General features: G+C 40.1%; 1 protein-coding gene across 1 annotated transcript in view; it reads right to left on the reverse strand.

Moving 5' to 3' along the window:
• Nucleotides 1-23,761, reverse strand: part of MED13L (mediator complex subunit 13 like) — a 158,526-nt gene that overhangs the window by 64,677 nt on the left and 70,088 nt on the right. Inside the window, exon 3 of the mRNA XM_017746480.1 lies at nucleotides 21,144-21,227. Coding sequence (XP_017601969.1) covers nucleotides 21,144-21,227 — 84 coding nt within the window. The remainder of the gene's footprint in view (nucleotides 1-21,143; nucleotides 21,228-23,761) is intronic.

The raw sequence follows: 23,761 nt of genomic DNA on the forward strand, positions 1-23,761 counted from the left end.
CTCATCTCATCAATGTAACTTCTGGTCAAACACAACCACTTCGACTTAAGCACACAACTCCATCTACATTTCTCAATGAAATGAAGTTTATTAAGCAACTTCATAAAGGCCCACAGAGAACTCAAATGAAGCAAAAACAAACCCAAGGAGCAGAACATTTATGATCTTGAGGAAGCAAAAGATCACACACCATGTCCCAAGTGCAAACTACCAGAAGCAGCAGTGCAGCAGCTTGAAGTTATTAAATGTTACTGTGCTTCAATCACCAGCAACAGAATTTGACAGGAATCACTCAAACTTCAAAAAGAAAGTAAAGCCCCCATCCTCAACACAACCCCCCAGCTACATTAACCAGAGGCAAGAGGGATTTCACACCCTCTTGGTACTCCAGTGGCCTAAAGATCAAAGTCCCTACATTTCTTATGCATTGTGTGAACTACATTTTCCCTCTTTCAGACCCTGTTAGTTAAGACATTTTTAAGACAGGCTTTCAGAGGAAAAAAAATTCCCTGAGAATACCAAAGAATACAGTTCTTATGTAAAAATTAAGTGTAAAGTTATCATTCATTAATACTAAAACCCATCAAGTGAGAGGTTTTGTCACACTGGCCAATAATCCCTAAGTGACAGAAGTTGTGAATATTTTATATTCAGCCAGCTAGCAATTTGCAACAAATATCAGCAATGAGACAATTTGTTTCTGTCAGTGTGTCTGAATCACACAGAAACTGCTAACACTACATAAAAAAGCTACACTTCTGTATTTTACACAAATGGAACTTTCAACAGGTATCTCTGCTAGAAGAACGCACATTTCCACGATAGAAATGAAATGACGTGTTTGTGAAAATACATGACATGTTCATATGTAAGAATTACTTTTGTCACATAGTCAGCTTCAAAGGGAGATCTGCATCCAAAATCCTGCAGGAATCTCCTGTCGTTTTACCCCACAGGAGTAGGGCATAAGTTCGGTAATGGCTGGAAACTGCCAGCTGAATGTGCCATGGATCCTTCTAGAAGGAAATCTGAGTGCATAGGGATGGAACACGATATTCTTATTTCAATCACACAACCAGTCCTGCACCAAGCTTCCAGGGAAGCTGTTCTTTCTGGGACTCCTAATAATATCCAGAGTGACTTGAGAGATTCACAAGCAGCTCCTCTCATTCCAGACTTCTTGTCACTTCTGACTCATTTCACTGATTTCTTCTTGGGAAAAAAGCGCCACCAAACACCAAGAGAACAAATACGAGGACCCAGCTTAAGCTGAGTATGGAACACTTCAAGAGGATTTTCAGGTGTAAAAATCCTAACAAAGCACAGCCAACCCTTGAGAACATTGCTGATGTAAGGAGCAGAGCTCCAACCCCTCTTCTCCTCACAGACAACGATGCTGGCAAAAGCCCCACTGGAAATGAATTTGTATAATCCAAGAGTTCACTTTTTTGGTTAATACAGCTTCTCAAGACCTGCTTTAAACTGTTTGAATACAATATTTTGTGCAAATTTAAGCTACACCAGCATCAGACAGGTTTGGTGGTTTTCATTTCTTCATAAATTCTAAATAGAGATATTTCAGCAGTCCTACTTGTTGGGTCACTACAGTCACCACCTGAGGTGGGAAGGGTGAGGTGCTGCAGAAAACAAGACATCTGTCTTAGGGTTTTAAACACCTTGTCTGTAAAAATATACATACACTGATCACACAGAGTACAGGTGAACTGTAAGGATAAGGTCAGCCATGTGAAAAAACTGGATTCCACACAGCTTGGTTTTTTCTTAGCCAAACAATACCAAGATTCTTAAAGTACCTAAAAACACGTGTCTCATGAGACCTTTGTAGTTTACTGTGGTTTTCCTCACAATTTTTGCTTCTAAAACATAAAGGCTGATGATAAGTAGTGCAATAACAATCTAAGCTAATCCTGAAATTTCTATTTCTAAACCTCTCTCCATAAAGCAGAAAGGATTTCAATTTTCCAGCAGCCATGGGAGGAGCAGGAACGGGGGAAATCATTTCAGAGAGATGCCAAATTTTATCACACATGGAAGTCTTAAAGAAATCTAAATCTAGGAAAATTATTAAGAAAGAAGGCACAGTCTGGTTTTGTATGAAACTACATAGATTTAATACCAAGGTAAGACAGCGCCAGCAAATGGCTTTAGCAGGTTCTGTTTTCCTTGTGTTGGGATCAGTTCATGAGCTGAGCACGAGGGAAGACTTCCTTCAGGGTTGAAAGGGTAATTTAGTTCCTATGGTCCATTAATTTCTTGGCTTCTTTACCTAGCCTGCTCATTAGTGTGAAGTGCAGTGACAAGGTTTAGAATACGGAAGTTGAAACAGCACCAACAAAATTCCTTCACATAATGATTGCAAAACATCTATCAGAATCAGCAGGGCTTTGAGATTTTTTGACCTAGAATTCAGACTGGTGGCCTGCATCAATAACCATTTCTGCCTTTAAAAATGGCATGAAGTCAGTTAATGACATTATTAATGGCTCCTCATAAGTATCCATCAGCGTTTGCTTCAACAGCCTCCAAACAGACAAACTAGTTTTACTTCAGCTGAATTAGTAGCAGATGGAGGAGATGCATTACCCTCAATCACAAGGTTAAACAGATAATTATGAAAAAACACCCGCAAGTCTCCGATATTATCTGATCCTATTAATGTTGCAGGCGACGGAGTAACACCGAGCCGAGCAGAGGAAGCAGGAGAATTATTTAGGTCACTTGAAGAAACAGACTTCTCTCTGATTTCTTTCTTTCCAGTAGCACAGACTGCAAGTGAAGCAGCCAAATTTGGCAGCATGGAGGCAGATAGAAATCTGGGTGCAAGTTCTAGACTCGCAGGAAAAGCTCCCACTCTGCAGCAGCACTTCCCTGGATTAAACACTAACAGGATTTGACCCTTCCCTTCCAGAGGGCAGGACGAAGAAGAGGTTTATGTTTCATTCTGCTGGCCTGTGTAAGCCAACCCTGTCCTACACCTTTGTATTTTCCATCTGTAACATGCAAACAAGTTCCAACCCTTCCCACATGGAATTTAGTGGTTAAAAAAGGATAACCATATTAAAGCACAAGGACTAGCCAGAAAAAAATTTAGAATTGTCCTTCATGTTATTCCCACCCTTCAGGGCAAAGGTGTTCATTTTCTTTTTGAAACCGGCAGTAAAAAAAAGGTAAAACCTCAGAAATTAATAATTCTTTTATTAGGGCCCACCTTAAATCTCAATGTTTAAAGTAGATTCTCAGCAGAATAAAGGAAAAGTTTGAGTAAAAACAGATGTACATTAAAAAAAAGTTAAATTCAACCACTTCCTGGGGCTTGGCTGCTTCGCTGACAGCACTTGATGAAAGAATATAAACTTTACTAATTCCTGCAACCCAAGATGAGCATTCTAGAACTTCCTGCAAGATGCACCCTTCCTGACACACCTGGGTGGGTGCAAAGCCCACCCCACTCCTGGAGAATGTGTCTGTTCCCTGCACTGGAACAGAACTGTGCCTGCTTTTTCCTCAGGGGAGGTTTCTGTAACTGCCTGGAGGCCAATCCTGTGTCACTGTTCCACACAACACTTCAGTACACCTGACTGAGGAGAGGCAGATATTAAATAAGAACTCTGCAGCAGGATAATTTATTTCCCTGGAAAAGAATCAGACTGGGTAGTTCCTTTCTTGCTTTCAACAACAAACACTCTTCCAGTATTAAAATGGCCTGGGTGGAACAGCTCAGCTCACATTTTTCGACCATTAGCGAATGTTTTCCTAATGTTCCTGTTGAAAGACAAAATTTTAATAAAATCTGTTAAGATTCCTCAGATGCTACTATCTGTTAAGAAGACTAGGTCGAGCAAGTAGCAGACAGGAAAAATCTAAATATTGACTTAAAACGATGTTACCTGGCCTCAAAATTGATGTGTAAAATTAAGCTCCTAAAAATACAACTACGTATTTGAAGTGCTCCTTGAAATGCAAGCTCTGTTGTGTGCACTCTGCCAGCCGAGTAATCCCATGGAATCAATTAGAAAAAAGAAATAACACTATGTGAGGAGACCATGGCATTTCTAAATATACATCCAGAGATACATACACAGCCATCTCTCAGCAATCTCAAATAATCACCAGGACAAAATCTAAAGGTCACATGGGGAGGAGGGAGGAAGCAGCAAACTCCCTTCATCCTGTGAGGAAACCCAGCCAAACACACCATGTACTTTGGAACATCATGTCGTGGTGGGAAGTTTCCAGCGTGCAGAGGTGCATGGCAGGTATCAGATAAATTAATCACAAAAACATGTGGATTTAATTAAGCATTTAGCACAGGACAGAAGGACAGGAATACACAGTTCCTGTTTCTAAATGCGTTGGTAAAGCAGGAGGGGTTTTATTAATACCCATTCAGGACTGCTGAAGTGCTTTGCAAGTGGAAAGTCCAGCAGTGAATTAGGCACTTAGATGCTGGTTAAGCCCTCCCATCACACAATCTTCTATCCCAAACATAGCCAACACCTCCCTCAGGACACAGGCCAAAAGTTGCCCAATTTTAAACAGAGCCATGGTTCCACATTCAGATCAGAAAGCTGGAGGATCCCTGGCAGCAGACCGGGCCAGGAAAAGAATCTCTTTGAAGCTGCTCATGAGTTTGGAATGTACAAAGGAAGACTGTATGTACCCTAATTCAGCCAGACAGGGAAGGCAGGACAGAGCTTTAAACAATCATGTGGTTCCAACGGCTTCACTGGAATGTGATAGTGTGAAATTATGTGCAGCTCAAGTGTTTTTTAAATAAGAACTTGAAGGAATCCAACTGCAGGGAAGGAGGCAGAGCACTATTAAACCAGCAGGCATCACACACAATCCTCCGTACCTGATGGTGCCACTCAAACTGCAGTTCCAAGCTCCTGCCTTCCCCCAGCTCAGAACTCCCTGTACTGATGGGCGCTGGTGGTGCTCCCTGGGAGGGGTTCACCCCCAAGCTCTGGCTCCTGAGCACTGTTCTCCCCAGTTCACTTCACTTGTCATTGCTCAGGGGGTTTCCCTCAAACCTACAGCGATACTTTCATATTTCCAAGAAACTCATTTGAAAGACAAAAACCTAAACAGTGGTTAAGTATTCCTTTGCTCTCTGACTTTTAATATTTTAGGACAAATCATTTGCTGTGTTTGGGGTTTGTTTGTAGTTGAAAATATCAAGTTTTAGGGTGTACTGGTACAGTAGGCCTGTGGTTGGGGTTTTCCAGCCCCAGTCCACACAAGCATAATTTAATTCTTCAAACATACCTAAATAAGGTTTTATAAGTAACCCCAATGGAACTGTTGTCATGCAAAATGAACTGAGTGAAGTGTTCACCACATATTGATCTTAAAGCAATCCATTAGGCTTAGGAAATTCAAATTAATTCTAATTGCTGTTATTTCAGTTTTTATAGAAAAATTTCTACAGAAAAAACATTCATTTATTCAACTACAAAACAGAAAAGCAGCTCCATATAAGCATTTTGGTTTTCAACTAAAAATATCTGAAAATTATTCTCCTTAACTAAAAACCCAGTTAAAAACAAGAGCAGCAACACATATCTATCTATAGCTATGCACAGATGATGTAATGTGTGTGCATATGCAGCAAGGATCCTACAGGCATAGTCCAGCATCCATAGGCATCACATTTTTGGACTGCTTTTACAGTTTATTTCAGTATAAAGGGTCTCTAAACTAATAAACAAAGCAAAAAAACAAGGGGTTGTTAAAAAGATAATCACATGCAGATGTGCCATTTGTATCAAGGCAGAACTTGAATCTCATTTGATCAGAGCCATTCTTTGGAGTATGGAAGGAGCCATCTCCCCGCTAGAAAAGCCATTATCACAGGAAATCCTCTGACTTCACTGACAACAGGGATAAAAGCACCTCATAGAGGGTCAGGTTTGCATGGTCAGCAAAAAAGAAAGTAAAACCAGCTTTCCACTCCCCCTTCTCCTGGGAAGACTGAATATTAGGCTATTAGGTAGTCAGATACATTATTTTATAGCTTGCAAAGCCCCTGGGTAATAAAGAATGAGTGCAACTGCCACAGGCAGCTTTACAGGAAATTGTGTGAAACAATGACAGATGCTCCAGAATTGTTTCAAAAACAAGAAAGCCAGGAAGAGCCGTGTGTCAGCTCAGGGGTTTTGCCCACAAACCATATTCTCTAACATGCTGACAGAAACTGTGTGCATAAAAATTTGTGTTTGGGATTATGTGCACATGCTCACAAACAGCCCCATGAATGCAGAATTAAATAATTCTATCCATAATGAAACATTTCAACAAATAAGTATTTCTATTGCCACTCTCAGAAACAGGTGGATAAGCCTCACTCATTTAACAGGAATTACTTGAGAAGCTACAAAGGAAAGTAAACAGGAGTGACAAAATTAAAGCTTTCATATAGAACTTTCAAACAAAGTTGAACTACTGGTCAAAAAAACCTACTCAGGCATTTAAAATACTAAATCTCACAAACCCTCAGTTGAATTTAATATCCTTCACTCACTGAACACAGGACTTACATCACCACCAACTTCAGAGCTAGATTTTAAAAGCAATTGGTTGCTGTTAGATGGAAAAAGATGCCAAGCAGGATCTTGAAGAAACAAATAATGCCCAATTCCCACTGACAGAAACATGAAGTACATGCCTAATTGTGCCAGCAAACCCTACAAGCAGCTACCTGCACATTAAATCGCAGAGATGCTATTAACTGCCTCCAAACACAAGATTTTTAACTACAACATAAAAATCTTTTACAAATTTTGGAACAGTAGCAGAGAGATGATTCTTTCACCCAACCCAGGTGGCAATCTGCTGCTCTTGGCAGAATGACACTGATAGGATTTTGCAGTGCCATCTGACTGTTTAATAAATAGGGCTGCTTCTCTGTGATCTCCTGGTTCGTTTGTGTGTGTAACTAACCACATCTTTGTCCTACTTAATACATGTTTACATTTCCAGCGTGCTTTTTACTATAAACTGCTTTAATCTATTTATTTGGTTTAACACGCTACCAACGCAGTACGTAAAAATCCACTCGACTGGCTTTTATAGAGACTTGTAGAAAAAGTAATAATATTTAAAAGCTTAACAGTAAAATCACATCAATAAAGTCAGCTCAGTACTTTTTCAAATAAAGCAGTGGAATTCCAGTGCAGGATGTATCTGCAAAGAGTAAAGACAGGTGAAATTATTGCAACATTGCCGACTGTGTTAAGTACTTGACTTCAGTTGTGATTCTCATTGTTTATTAACATTTACAGAAAATATTGTTACTTTTAAAAGACTTTGATCCAAATTATTTCTTCATATTATCAGCATCTTCACTTAAAGAACACCGCTGAACCTCCTTAAAAGACCTCTGAAACTCTTGAAGTGTGAACCAACTGTATCCCCAAAGATCTTGTAACCTTTCATGGTGAGGATAGAACAACATCCCCTGGCTCCAGAGGTGGTGCAAGCCAACCTTGTGGTGGTGCAGGCTTCCTTGTTTAATCTCTGGAGATTTACAGCAAGGAAATTGTGTGCTCAGCTTTATTAGAGCAGTTCAGAACAAAACAGGGAGCAGATTGCAAAAATCCACCTCCAAGTAGCAGACAGGTCACACGAGCACGTCAGTGACACAAAGCACACTGCCAGAAAAGCAGAGAGGCATCAGGACAGCCTAAAATAAAGTACTGCTATTTTTAGTTCTTTGTTGCTGTTGATTGCACTGTACCAGAAATAGATTCTAAAATAAGTATGGAGGTTTGGTGGAGACTTTATTGGTCCATCTGTTCTCCAGGAGACTTCAATTTTTCCTGTAATATCACACAAATGACAAAGCTGCAGTATACAAAGGTGTCCTTAAATATAAACATATAATCAAAAGAATATTCAGGAAAACATGCCATAAACCAAAGTCAGTCCAGTCTCAAAACAGTGGTTTGCAGTTTGCAACTTGAGCAAAACAAAACCCCACCAAACTAACACTCTTATTTCAAGATCTCTATTGTGACAGTGTATTGTAAAAGGATTGACTGGTTTATTTTCCAACTCAAAGTAAATCATCTCCACTCATGCAAAACCATCATTCAAAATTGGAACATTAAATAGATTTCTCTTTTTATACTCTTGAACTGGTAATTTACATCCAAAATGAATCTTCAAAGATCATAAATGCTACATAAAGGGAAATGGAAATGCAGCTGAAATTACCTCTGTGTGTGTGTGTGTGTGTGTGTGTGTGTGTGTGTGTGTGACACAACTGGGAACAATCATGGATTTGTGAGAAGAGTGGCCTTAAGAATAATGAAGTACAACAGCAAATCCCAGTACACTGCACCCTTTATTACATAAAACAGCCACTACAACAGAAGAAGAGAGATTTGGTGTCACTGACAGTGTTATCTCCTGTAAATAAAATGAACATGTGATGCACAGGGGAATGGACAATCAAACTCCCTGGCCAGAAGAATTTCTCAATCAACTGGTTCACAATATTTAATTCCTTCATTTTAAACAGCATTTTCTGTGCTAACTTCATCAGTGAGATATTTATTTCTCTGTTCATTTTTACCATCAATACAAGTGCTACAGGTTTGGACTGAACTGTATTAAACAGGTCTGTGTGGGCAGTTCATAAAGTGCTCCAACTTACTTTAATTAGTTCTTTTAATTCTCTCACTTATACAAACACAACAGCTACTTAAGAGCCTCTCCTGAGATCACTTAGCCCTCTTTGATTTCTTCCAGCATTCAGACACAGTCCTTGACTTAACTTTGCATTTAAAAGAGACGTCACGACCATTAAGGCTAAATAATGAGAATTAAAAGAAGGCAAACAGCACAGAAACAAATTCTGCTCTGCTGATGATATTGGAAAAATATGAAAACTAAAATTCAAGGCAAAGAACTGTAGTACAACTTCAGAGGAGTCAGAGATTGGATGAGGGGAAAGAAAATAAAACAACAGGGAAAACCTCCCCCACAAATTAAATTAAATACAAATAAACATAAAGAAAAGGAGCAGGAGACAAAAATAATAATAATAATTCCATACAAAGAACATAAAGAGTTTTCATTGTGAAGGAGATGAACTGAATAGGGAGAGACCAGATGTGTACTAAAATCAAAAGGCTTGAGACAAAAAAGGATAAAGAGAGTTACATTCTCCCCTTAACACAGGAAGTAGGAGCCCATAGAGTACGCTAATAAATGAAAAAATTAAACCAAAAATCCCAACCTTTTTTCCACCCATTGCATAGATGAGCTATGGTATTAATTACCAACAAGTATTTATGCAGGCTGAAATTCTGTGTGGGTTCAAACTCAATTAAATGCACAAAAGAAAAATTCATCAACAGTTGTTAAACACAAAAATATGTCAAGTTGTATTGTCAAAACCAGCAGGAACCTGACCGAGTGTACAGAAAAATAACTGAATTCTTGGCATGATCTGAAGAGTCTTCCCTGAGCTGTCCCACTTCTGACCACTGCTGGAGACAATTTTTATGGTAAGGGATTATTTAGGAAGAGGATCTGGGCATATTTCTTTTTAAGAAATTAGAAGCACATAATCACAGGCAGCTTCCTGAAATGCCCAGAGTAACTGTATTACACTGATTTTTATCTGACTTGGCCAAATGCTACATCTGTCTCATGGCTGGAGCCAAAGTAGGCAGAATCTGATACTCTTCAGGCAACATTTCCACTCCTTCCTCAATTAAATCTTTTTCTAGGAATTGGGCAGGGCAGTAAATAATTTCCCTGTATGTCCCTGTCCTAGGGAATTGCTCTCCAAAATGTCAGATCTAAACGTGGTTTCAACAACACTGTGTGCACACAGACGTGTTTCTACATAATCTGAAAACTAGTAAAGAGAGAATTCTGTACATTAGACATCCAGTGCCATATTTTAGACTATTGGATCCTTAAACAAGGAAAAAAAAGGAAGATATTTTAATGTTCTTCCTTCAGCTCTTCTCCATCAGCTTTCCAGTCAGCAGATGGAAATTATATAATTAGATGTACTGACATCATCATCCAAAAAACACTTGCAGTTCCCCGTGTCTTTAACAGCTGGTAACATGAAGAGATTAAAAAGAGGTGAGATCCCGCAAAGTAATGTTTGCAGCTTGCTTTCCTCAGGATACAGAAAATCCCCTTGGCTGGTAGGAAATTCAATCTACCCCTGCATACCACCTTTGTCCTTCAAGATTTTTCTCCCCACAGTCCTGCCATGCTGGCAGACATCCTGGCCATCAGCATTAGTCTCACTCTGCCATGTCACATCATCAATTGTGGGACCATATTTTGGAAGTCCTTGAATCCTTCACATAGGCACCCACAGCTCCCACTTCTCTCAGAATGCCTTTCCCCTCCCACTCCCCCAGGGAGGAAACTCCAAAAATTGCCACCATGACATTCAGACTGACAGAAAATCAGGGGAAGGCCACTGCCCTCCATGCAAGTTTCAATTTTCCCAAATATTCCAGTGTCTAGCAGTGCATTGCTGCACTTAAAGATGGCCATCATTACACAGTGCACGGTAAGAAAACTGCTTTCCAGTCCAAATCTGGACTGGTTCTCAGAAATGCACAGCAAACTTGAACAACAAGGCAAGAAGAAAGGGTGGAAGGAAAAGAGGGAAAGTCTACTCCTGCAGGAAGAAAGTATCTTGCAAGTCTCACACAGGAGAGTTTCACATGGGCATTGCTAAATCCAGTGATGCATGAGGAATTCCTGTTGGGTTTTTCCTTATAGATCACCAAGGATCAAACGGCACTGCCAACAGGCATGGCCTGGGATCACAGGATACTTCATCTGCAATTCTCTGGGCCAATGAACCCTGACCAAAATACTGAGGCAACTCTACCCACACAGTGTCAGGATGTAGAGAGCCTCTTCCCTGTGTAATGCAAACCCTCTGTAACACACATAAGCTAGCTCAGAAGTAGTACTTCTCATCCTCAAGAACAGTATCCACATCCAAGCCCTGTAACAGCAAATCTGCAGAGGTGTCATTACAGCAGAGGAGTCAGGACCACACGTTTTGGCACAGAGAAAAGCCACGGGCTGAACCCTGCTGCATCACCAGCCCTGATGGCAGTAGATGGCAGCATCAAGCACAGTATTGGCAAAGTTAGTTTGGCAACGCTGGACAAGTATTTTGCTGGGCACCTGGAAAAAAGGTCTGCTCCTTAGGAATTACCCACTCTTAGCTTTATTATCAGGGTAGAATTGAGAGACTAAATGCAGTCTGATTTATTACAGCTACATTTTATGCTTATTGATTTTTCAGAAAGAAAACTTGACATAAACACACTGTGCCATGACCGTGAAGCAGAGGACTGCCCACATGTGGGTCTGTCCTACCTTGAGGGAATCCAGACAGCTCAGACCCACATACTGCTAGAGAGTCCAGTTCTTGTTTCCAAAATGTTATCCAGTCACTTGTCCAGGATTTCTCAACTTCCTAAGTGCACACACTCCAAGCATATAAAGTCACTTCTCTGCCCAAGTGAGAGCACTTGAGGGTTGCCCAGCATTCATGATTGACAAAGGACCTGCTCCACACATGTTCCTCACCCTGCCCCTGGCTCAGGCCACACATAATTTGTGCAGAGTTCACATTGAAGGAACAAGGTGTGCTCTGCAACTCTGAGCAGGAGGAGAAGAGGCTTTTTTCTGAATGTTTGCCCTCAAAGGGCAAAATGTTTCAACAATTCGCCCCAAACTCCCAGTTTGAGGGAGGTATGGCAGCAATGGATCACGCAGAACCTCTCCCTCCTTCCCCATCCTGCCCAAAACTCTTTCCAATGAAAAAGCAATTTTTAACCATATGAGATTTCTCAAAGAGGAAAAGTAAAAGCCCTGTCACCAGTCAGTACTTCTTGCTACAACTCAGAGCGAGCATCCCAAGAATAACAGCCAGTGGCTTTTTTATTTGCTTTACTAATCCAACTCTACCCAGTTTGTCCCACCAAACATAACTGCTCCAACTGCAGCTCCTCCTGTTCTAGGCAGGTTTAAAAATAAATATTGCTGAGCTCAGGACAGAGTTTGGTTACAGTGATTATGCAGGAGAAGAGAACAAGCCATTGGAAGCAAACAGAAGGGAGAAGCAGTGAGCATTACTCCTGTCCTCTCACCAACAGACTGGAACCATAATTCAGAATTTTGCTTTCTCAGTTGCCAAGAGAGTTCACAAATGGTGATCCATTTTAAGATGAATCTGCTGTGTAATTATTTGTATCAGCAGATTGGTCCTCTGCAATATTCACTTCAGCCTTGGGAAGGCTGGCCTACAGCTCCCTGTTCATTGTTCACATACAGGTTGGTTTGTGTTATAGGCCCACCCAGAAGAATTGGTTTATATAGCCTTATTTAGATTATACAGGATATATTCATTCAAGTTTGCTGTCTTCTAAACCAGCAGTAAATTTATACCAAAGCTACTTTAAAGCCGTGCCATTATCCTGAATCTGACCTTTTAGTAAGTTAAAACACTACAAGCATTCAGGAGATTAATACAGCTTTTGCTCAACTTTATAAATGGTTCCAGACAATTAGTGTTTAAAAATAAGCGTTTCCAAAACATTTTTTTCTGCCTAGCAGTCACAAAATAGTCCATTTATATCCTATCATTTGAGGATTTCTTAAAGAAGAGACCTGGTTGCACAACACCTAATGGATCATGTGGTATTGCACAAAAATTACATTATTTTGCAGTATTTAAAGGACTTGTTCCACTCTCTGCCACGGGCAAGGACACCTTCCACTATCCCAGGCTGCTCCAAGCCCTGTCCAGCCTGGTCTTGGACAATTCCAGGGATCCAGGGGCAGCCACAGCTTCTCTGGGCACCCTGTGCCAGGCCTCCCCACCCTCCCAGGGAACAATTTCTTCCTAACATTTCATTTAAACCTACTCTCTTTCAGTTTAAAACCATTCCCCTGTTGCCATTTCAGTTTGAGTCTTCAGAAAATAAGGGTTTGCAAAAATTTTTAAGGGAACAAGTCTCAGAAAACAGACTTCGAGAATAAATAACCTACATAACTGTTATGAAACAAAGATTTATTTCAAGATTAAGTTATTTTAAAGAGGTATAAAACTGTCAGAAAAATAAATGAAAAAGCTATTATTGTTGACAGAAATAACTCAATGGAATTGTTTTCAACTGAAGTTTTCTCTCTTATTTTTGGAGAGAGATTTAAGATTTTTTTTTGCTTTGGGCACCAATTTTGTTTGTGAATATAAGGAAGTGTATTTACTTCTAAATTGGACTGAAAATAAACCCCGTAGTGCCACTATTTTTGCAGAACTCACAAAGCCATATACAAGGGTTTTAAATCAGTCTAATGCCCAAATGCAGCCTGATTTTCAGACACCCAGGCAAGCCATTCTCTGTTGCTCCTGGAGGTCCCTGCAGCCCAGGGAGCAGAGCTCCAGTGCACCCACAATTTGTTCGGAATACTTAAATCCGTTGCAACTCTAAGGCCCTCTAAATATCTACAGAAGCCCTTAAGTCAATTCATTACTGATACAGTAAGTGACAACACTTGTGTTTGGCAGACAGTGCAACTGGGAGCCCTGACAAATCTCATTAACAGCACATCAGGGGCACTTAGTTTATCCTTTACACACAGTGCCAGTACTGAGTGTATAATGAGAAAAGGAGCTTAAACTTTAGTGGGACTGCACTAATTGGTCACCAAGTCCTGATTAAGCCAGGCTTCATATATAATTACTGAAGTTCAAGTATCTGACACAAATGTATCCAAAAACACTTCATGAAGATACTCAGTCACTTCTAAACTATGCAAATAAAAATAAGGCATGAAAAAGAAAAGAAACAGAGAAATAGGCAACTCTACTTGAACTACCTGCCTTTTGTATACTCCTTGTCCAAAGTATTTCAGTCGTTTAAATAACTATATTTTTTAAAAGTTATAAAAGTGCGAAAATAATCTCTCAATTACATTAAATAATGACAATATATAGGCATTCCAGTAACCTTACATATATATAAAAATATTTGTGTATTTAAATAATGTTGCCCAGAAAAAATAACTACAAGAGAAGGTTTTACAATATCCAGAAGTTAAAGATTACTAGATCAGCTTTATATATTTGTAAATTTACATTAATTAAATCAGTAAAAAAGATCCTTAACTTCAAAACTGTAGAGACAACTCTTCTGCATTATAAACTGGAATCACAGAAGTATGTGCCAGCACATCCCCCCAAATGGTAAAAGGGGAAACACATGAAAACATATACCCTAACACACATATCCTGTATATCCTGGCTTCCTCAGAATCCTGCAAGGAGGTGGTAGTTACAAACACACACTGAAAATAGATGGATTCCGAGTATTTCAGAGGGAAAAAGGCAATCCAAAGTCTCAGGCACCTCACAAAAATCAGATTGTGATACTCTGTGACAGCACCCTGAATGTCTGTCCTGGCTCAAGCACAACCCAAGGAATACAGGGTGCCTTTGGAAGCAGCAGGCACAATGGAATTCCTCCTTCTCAGGACAGAAAGGGATGAGAATTGTGCTACCAATTCATTTCAGACTCGTGGATGTTGGTCAGGGGTATCTGTCTCCTGTACCAGAAGCTCACAAAGGAGCCAAACAGCTGGAGTTTACAGAGATGCTTTTACAGGACTGCCACACCAGATTATTCTGTGAGTACCCATCCTGCTGCACACCCTGCTGCCTCAGGCTGGGAATTCCTGTGTGACAGGAGGGACCCCGATCTGCCTGCTGGCTGCCAGAGACACACAGGCACTCCAAACACACTGTTCAAGTGCCCCATCAGCTGCAGCAGCAGCACTGAGAGAGTGCTGCACCCAGACAAGGAGGTCACTGCAGTAACAGAACCTCTCTTAACAACACAAGGGCGCAGTTGTGAAGAAGCAATTTCTACCTCACTTCTACCACCAAAACAGAAGCTATGACAGGACTGAACAGTCCCCAGCACACCCACCATGACCCATGCTGCTTCAGCCTGAGCTGGCTGGCTCAGGTCCATGCCCTCAGCAAACAGCAGGGTAAGACACTGCACAGCATCACCTGAATTGGCTGAAGTGGGGATATGCAGCAAACTGGAAGCACAGCTCCAGTGACATCTCACCAATGACCCCATGCAGGGAGACCTTCTGTTATTCCCAGGATGTTATCCTGATTGGCAAGGGGCAAGGAATCTCAAGAATCGGCGCCTGCGCTTGCTTGGCCACTGTGTTTTTAATGGTTTTAGGCAGGAAAGGAGATGAAAAGGCCGGGCCCTTAGGCTGGGGCCGGCAGCCCTCGGTGGGAGCTGTCCCTGCCCCGGCTCCAGCTGCTCGGTTCCATTCCCGAAGGACACCACACAAAGCCCGGCCCCACGCCCCGATGCACAGCTGGGCACAGCCGCTGCAAACTGGGTCACAACGAGAATTTTACAGCATGCTCGAGCACGGTTCTTACCAGCTTTTGGAAAATACTGGTTTAGTATTTTCATTATTAAAAAACTAATAAAAAGAAAACCGAAAACAAATACCCCTTAATTTATAGCTTATGTAGAAGTTACTTTGGTGATAAAGCACATGAACATTGAGACTTTTAGTCCAAAATGCTTTTTTCCTACACAGTGTGCTAACATTTTCAATCAAGAATTTTACATACAAGATTCCAGGAATATGAATACACAAAATAATCCAAGACTACCAGGAGCATGTATAAGCATAGGTAATAGTTATTAAAAAGGTATTGCTTGAATAGCATTTTCCCAGACCATCTTAATAGTATCCTTAAGTAACCCTAAGCTGTTAATAATATTTTGCTGTTTTGCCTATAAAACATAAATATATATTAATTAGTGGTATTAGATTAATATACTTGAATTAAATGGCATTAAATTGCTTGAAAAAGTCTATAAACATAAGCATGTTCATATCAAGAACACCTTGATATACTTCCACCTTTTGCCTGAAAAATGCATGTGAAAACACTTATTTCAAAATCTCTATTTTAGAACTATTCCTTCTGTTAAAATATGAATGCAGCCCATATTACATTGGGTACACTACACAATATTTCAGAGAAAGTAAGAGTTAATTCAGCTTTAGCACATACAAGATTACCAATTAAAATAACACCAGCCACAGATATAACACACCAGCTTGGTGTATGGTTTTACTGAAACCATAAGTAATCCTCAGAAGAAACTCAGCAAAGATGAGCATAACATTTCAGAACTTAAATCTAGAAAATATGAAAATATTTCTCTGGGAACTAAGCCTCTTAAACTGAAATAGAAAAGCTTATTTTTACAGAGGTAGGAAGAATTATTGGGAAATACACGGTATTTCTTATTACTCCGTATTTCTATCACATTTATTTTGACAAGTCATGAATAAGAACACGTTATTTAAAATGAAGTCAGATTGATTTTTATTATTTTCCTGCCTAGTCTTTCCTCATTTATAATGGTGTTGGCAATACTGTACATATATATTACTATAGCATCACTAGACACCATTTTCAAGAAACATATATGATCACATTACTGAATTTTTTAAGATGGTTAAAATACAAGTACACAAATGCGCAGAATTAAAATAATTTATAAGACTTCTTTTTCTCAAAGTCAAGGAAATAAAACCTCGCTGCATCACAGCAAACTGTACATGCACAAGCAGTTACTTTTTTTCAGCTGAGGAATTCAAATCTTCATAAAAATTTAAACAAATCACTTCAACTTATTTTACTGTGCTTTTACTGCACTATGTCACCACATAATGAAACACCTGAGTGCCATTTGCCAGAAGACATTATCTGTGCCAGGAGCAAAGCTCCCTGTGGGATTCAGCCAAGGTGCTCCAGTGCTTCCAGTAGTTCTCAACTGCTCCTGGCACAGCAGTTCCTCTCCAGGGCTTCCCAAACTTGATGTTTGCATGTGAAGACACTGACCTGACTGGCAGGAGTTCCTGGCATGGCACAAAGCAAATGCAGCTCTCAACAATGCTCAGTGTCAGCTCTGATTTAGGTATTCCTCAGATGAGTCGTATGGCTACTCCCAAGAAATTGAAGGCAATGCTGATTTCAAGGATCTGAGAGAGGAAGCAGTGTCTGCAGTCTTCAGGTTTTGATGGCACTGCTTAATGTCCAGTTTTGATGCTCACAGAGAAGTGAACACAGCTATTGAGCAAAACTGGCTGTGGATGCACTGACTGAGCTCTGTTACAAAGGGAAAAGTTCCTGGATTAGATCTACAGGAGGAGGGCTGACCTGGGAATACTCTGGGTATTTATTGAGATACCCATGCACTCGTAACTCAGAGATTTCTGTGTTCCAGCACATCGCATGAGATTGTCAGCATGGGACAGTGACAGCCAGAAACCTGTTTGGGAACTGCAATCCATGAGTTGCACATCCCTGCAGCCTGACTGCAATCCCCCTGCCCCATCCATGCTGGTTCACAGAGGGCACAGGGGCTGCCTAAACCCCATTCCTACCTGTCAGCCTTCTCACCGAGTAACGAGCTCTAATTCTAAATATTCTACTGATGGAGTAGTTTTCTTCTTAAGGCTAAAAAAACCCAGCACACTTCTGGAAGAGGGGAAGACCCATAAATTATTTAATCTACAAAAAGCAACGATTATTTTTTCACGTGTTCTTTACATTGAATTTAATTAAAAACAGTTTAACAACTTAAGCTGTTCATACAGTTCAAAACAAACTGATTTTCCCCCAATTTCCTACACACCAAGAAAACAATCACTAAAACAAACAGCAAACATTCTTACATAACACGGTCATTATTTTTTTCAGTAAGTTGTTTAACACTTCATTGTGGTGCTTTCAAAACAAACAAAAAAAATCCCGTATAGACTGTGAGAATGAATTTTCATCCCACAGTGAAAGCCACTACCAATGCCTTGGATCAGACAAGTTCTGTGAACTCCAAACATACAGATCTCCTTTAGAAAGCTGTGTAGAAAAACTATCAAGTTTGCCATTTCCTGTCAGTAGCGTGAAACCTATTTTAAACACACTGCTGTAGTATGACAGTAAAATGTGTAGAATTATTTAGGAAGTGACACATAATACTGAAGATACTTGGGAAAGGAGACCCACAAGTTCTGCACTAAATTTCCTGTGAAAAGCATCTGGTCTGCACTGAGAGCAAAACAAAACACAAGCATACAGTGATCTGTCTGCAACTCCCTCTGCTGTTTCCTCAGCCCTCCTGGAAGAGCAGGAAAGCTCATCCTGCACTCAGTTCTCAGCACGGCCTGGAAAGGCAGGCCAGGCTCTCTATTGTTCTTAGGCCTCCCTCTCACATCTCAGCATAAGTAGGTCACGGCCACTGCCATGCTCCACTTCATCTTTGACTTCATTCTGAAATCACAGCCCTCCCTCCCTTCTCCTTTAATGCCATTCACAAAAACCACAGGCCCTGAAGGAATTTACTCCTTGAAAGCCAGACCGTGACTTTTAACTCCTTCCCTGTTCATTTATACCCAGCCCAGGACTTCTCAGTGTATTCCTGAAATGGCGTTAGTAACTCTGGCCATTGGAAATTTGAGATGAGTAACTCTGCCACAAGTTAAAAAGTACAAAAGCAGATTTTTGAGATGCTTCTATTTCTTTAGCAGAATGACACCTGCTGGTTTCCATCATTCAAGGGGGGGGATATATCCATCCAGATCTCTTTCCACACTCATGGAGAACAGTGCAGGTGTTTTCAACAGGGATTGCCTGTTCCCTCTGATCACTGTACAAACATGCAACTTATTTCTATTACTTTATATAATAACACGGCTTTAAGTAATATGTTTTAAAATGTCTTTTTTTGTTGTTATGAAGGTTTTATGTTAAAATACCTAAAACACCCTCAATTGGCCTCTTCTTCCTGCAACTGTTCCTTATTGCTTTATCTAGAACAACCTGCTGTTAGTGCAAGAGCTCCACAAAGAATTGATCTGGAATTAACATAAATCAATTTGTGAAGATAGCTTTTTGTGCTATGCTGAGAAAGAAAGCTTAAAAGATTAAATAAGAGGTGTCTGGACAGATTAGTCCCCAAAGCTTCCTACTACTTGTTGCTACTGTGCACAATTGACTCTACTGTCCACTTTTGCAGTCTTTACTGCAATCTTCCAGTAAGATTAGTTAATTCAATGATACATTTATAGAAAAAAATTAACAACCTGAAACGACACAAAACCTATTTCAAATTAGATGTAATTATTATTGCTAAATAAACACTTTTGAAATTGTGCATATCCAAAGGATTTATAGTGACAAGAACTTTATAAAAATAAACAGAGAAACCAACACCCCCCCCAAACAACAACAAACATTATCTTCTTCAAATCAACAGTGCACCCTCCAACCCTAAAATCCTCAATGTCAGATTTACACATGGAATACTTCAAACACAAACAGAGTTCAACATGAACTCAGGTTTTGTGACATCTTCCAGGCCAGATTTCTTTATGTGCAGACTGCACTTCTGTTTACAAATGCAACTATCCCCTACAGAGCCCTCACTGTGCAGGTTGATTTGGCGTTCCACACATGTAAATCAGACACGGGACTTATTAATCTGTCAGAATTCTAAGGTGATATTACCTCCCTCCCACGCCAGTGCTGCTGCTGTTTTTGACAGACATCATCTACTGTATCACATGCTTAATTTATTAAATTGATACACACCAGGAACAGGCAGGAGACTCACAAGCACATTTAATCTGAGCACTCAGGCTCCAGTGACGTGGATAAAACAAACAGCTTTTGCTGAAAGGAGCTACCTCTCTTTTCCAGAAACTGGAATTGACCCCTACTTACGTCACTTTAGGGAATTAATCTTCCAGAAAATTAAGCTGATGTTGGTATGATCAGAAAAGCAGCAGAGAAAACACAAGGGAGAAAGGTGGTTACGCACAGCCAGGATAGAGGAAGGTATGGAAAAACCTGGACCTTTCCATGGCTCCTTGCCATGGGATCGATGTGAAATCAAAGGTTACACACACACAGTGTCAGCCACAAAGTAAACAGTAACAAAACAGATAACTCCATGCTACATTAACACTTTCAGGTTTTAGAAAGGAGACAAATCCATCTTTAATTCCTGCATTCTCTCAAAACCAAATGCTGTTTGTAAGCAGCTGGTTTGCACCAAGTCTGCTACAGAAGAAAGCCAATGGTTTGTAGCATTGCACTGTAACATTTCTGCAGCTAAACCTTGCAGTGAGACCACGACAATAGGGAGAAGACAGGTCTGATGTGCAAGATGATTTCCACCTGTCCCCACCCTGCCATCAGATGCCGGGTGACTGCAGCTATGCTGGATGGATGAAGAAGTTGCCACCCCACTTCATCTCCACTGCTCATTACCTTCAAATCTCCCAGCATAACTGCGTGTTTAGTCACTTCCTAACCCAGTTCTGTCAAAATGATTCCCGTTAGAAAATCTGTGTTTCAGCTTAACTCAGATTATTTTTGACAGAACTTGTTTAGCGGATGACTATAAATGCAAGTACCAGAAGATCTGAGAACATTGTAACCTTTAGAGCTCAGAGAGGAAATAGCAGCGAGCAGTGGAGCCAGCTACCCCGTTCCATGGCTGTGTTGCTGTGGGAGAAGCACATTAATCACTCCTATAGGTCTGATTTGTCAGCCTGCCTGAGCAGGGAAAGCTGTGTATCGAGGGTGGCATCTTTAAAGAAAATAAATCAGGAAATCTATGGACTACTTATTTTACTGCTTAAAATGTCAGGTTGGGGTTTAGTGTCCAGAAATTGAAATTATTCACTGTAACTGCCTGCAATTCTGCTGTATAATGAGAGGAACAGGCAGATGCTGCTCAAAAGATATTAATAAATGTGACATTTCTGTGGGGCTAATGGATAAACATCAACCTCGCCTTCTTATCTTAAATTATTTTAACAAGGCCTGAAAACTTACCTAATTGCTTTCTATGTGTTACTGATGTGAACACAGTGTCTGTGTTTTCACTTGTTACATGGCAAAAAAAGTGGGAAAACTACCACCAAAATGCAGCATCAAATTACCATCACACAATACACAACACTGACAGGAGCAGGACTTGATGTAGAGATCTCCTTACCTTTTGTTAACAGGCTTCTCATCCTTGTCATAGGGCCTTATGAACCATTTCCCAATTCTTACGAAGTTTTTATCCATCAGGCATCTAGAAAACAATTACAGCAACAATTACTAGTTACATCTGAAAGTGTAATTAAAAGGAATCTTTGAAGACAGTGACACTGAGGGATTAGGCAGCTGAATTTCCATCAGATTGAAATAAAAGTTTGTAGCTTTTGGGTTCCACTTTCTGTTTTCCCACATCACTCACAGAGAATCCCTGTCCCATCTCATGACACTGTCACTGATGCTGAACTTCACACGTGCATTTTCCCTTCATCTTTGCCACAATCTTTTCCACTCTGTGCTACTCTTTTTGCTGAATGATCTATCATTCTATTTTTCTCACTCCTCTTCTTGAACAAAAGCCATTCATTAGTACTGATTCTTTTCTATTCGGTCTTTCAGATTTCAGACAATAAAGAATATGCATTCCTTTATTTTTGGCATGTATGTGGTATAGTATAGGAATGACAGAAAATTGTATTACGGAAATATTAACAATGATTCAATTTTCCCTTCACATGATCCCCAGCATGATTTCAGGTGCTGAAACTCTCATAATTACTGCTTCCTCTGTCAGAAAACCTCACTCCACCAAATATACTCCCACATCACCAAAATTAGAGCAGTAAGTTCCATTTTCTGTGGCCCCTTTGAAAGCCCACCGTTTCTTTTTAGAAACTGCATATTCCCCTCTAAAAAAAAAAAAAAAAAAAAAAAAAAAATTCTCATCTGAACCTCTTGTGAGCACAAAGACTTAGAAGTCACAGGTCAACTGTCAGTAATAGAAAATTTGACCAACCAGTTGCCAAACGTTTCAAATCCGTCTTTAAATCTTCCCCGCAAAAAAAAAAAAAAAAAAAAAAAAAACAACAACAGTGAGGACCCGAAGAGATCAATACCCAATTCAAATGGACAAGTTAGGGAGTGCCTGATGCCTTTCTAGGTCCACCTGTACAGATGAATCACAGGCGCAATTTGCCAACCCTGAATACGCCTCATACATTAAACATGTACTCAAACATGCTGCCCATGGGACCACACACAGAAATTCATAATTAAGGCATATTTTTCACTAAGGTAAATAATATGCTTCAAAAAATCTGAAAAACTGGTTACTTGTTGCTAGTGGTTTATACACTATTACAAGTAATATGCAAGCCTTGCCCATGCATTTCACATCTATTCATTATTTTTTATTTAGATGAAAGAAATGGATTTTTCCACCCTTCTAAGTTTTCCAATAGTTTATAGCAGCTGCTAGAGATTAACCAAAACAAAGGGAAAAAAATTTAAAATCACATGAAACTTTCTGTGCAAGTACATTCTGCAAGGTTCAGAAAAGTTGTGTGATCTGCACTTCAAAAGCATACCTAGAAGACACAGATAGGAAATGGACAACTGACAACATAGATACTAATATGCTCCTAATTTTTCTGTATAAACTCAGCAGGGTTTTCCAAAGTTAAAGCTGAAGAAAATTCTATCAGCACTTTCTCAACTAAAGCAAAAAAGAAACCAGTTCAGTTGAATAACCAATACCTTAAACTGAATATGAAAGCTAAGCCAGCAGAGATCTAAAGACATTGATAGTGGGGGGGAAAAGCTTCAGCAACTATTTCCCTAGGAAATATTTGCTATCAGAGAGTCTGTCAGTGCCAGCATGTTTTATACAAACAAAAGGAAGTCTGTGAAGTTTACATCAGATCCTTAAAGAAAATAATCTGTAGTAACAAAAAAATGTAATAAACTCTTCCCATCACACACAGTTCAATGCCGTGTGTCACATCACTGTGTCTCACCACAGCAGGTTTAACTGCCTCAAACTAATGCTGCTTTCTTAGAAAAAAAGTCTTCATGGGAAGATTTGTCCTTAAAAATCAGTCAACCCTCCATGCTAAACTAAATCATGGGTTATTTAAAGAATAATCCCATATAAAATCAGAGCCATGCCTGCAGCAGCATGGATCTCAGATGCGGCCGGGTGGGCAGTCAATGATAGCATGGTTATTTTTGCTGTATAAGCACTAAAGGTAACTAGTCTTTCACAGTGAGCTGTAACAATGGACTTGTGTAAAAAAAAAAGCCAATAAAAGGTCATAAAAAGCAGTTATTTAATGATATAAGGACATGAAACACCCCGCAGGCCCGGGCTCCTCTCCCTCCTCAGGGCTGGGCGATCCCTCCCTCAGCAGTGCAGCTGTTCCAGCACTTCACTGGCACCTGACCTCCTGTATTTCTGATTTTTCCATGAAAAAATGACCTGCCAAGGGCACACCAATTGTTACGAAACGACACCGTAATATTTTGAGTAGTCATCCCTCAGATCTTGTAATGTTTTCTATATTGCCAATTTACATAAACTGCTCATTAGTGTGGGTACTGAGGGGGGAAAAAAAAGGAAAAAAAAAACCCACAACCAAAATATCCCCCCCCAATCAGTTGTGTAGGTCCTTTTTCTTGCCTTTGCCAGGGTTAGGCGAAAGCAGACGATTCTCCTCCCTTCCTGCCCCGTGTTGTCCCCACAGGTCCCTCGGGCTCCTCCATGAGGGGCCGCTCCCCCTCACGGCTCCTCCT

This window comes from Corvus brachyrhynchos, unplaced genomic scaffold, assembly GCF_000691975.1.
Source record: "Corvus brachyrhynchos isolate BGI_N302 unplaced genomic scaffold, ASM69197v1 scaffold19, whole genome shotgun sequence".
Taxonomy (NCBI): domain Eukaryota; kingdom Metazoa; phylum Chordata; class Aves; order Passeriformes; family Corvidae; genus Corvus; species Corvus brachyrhynchos.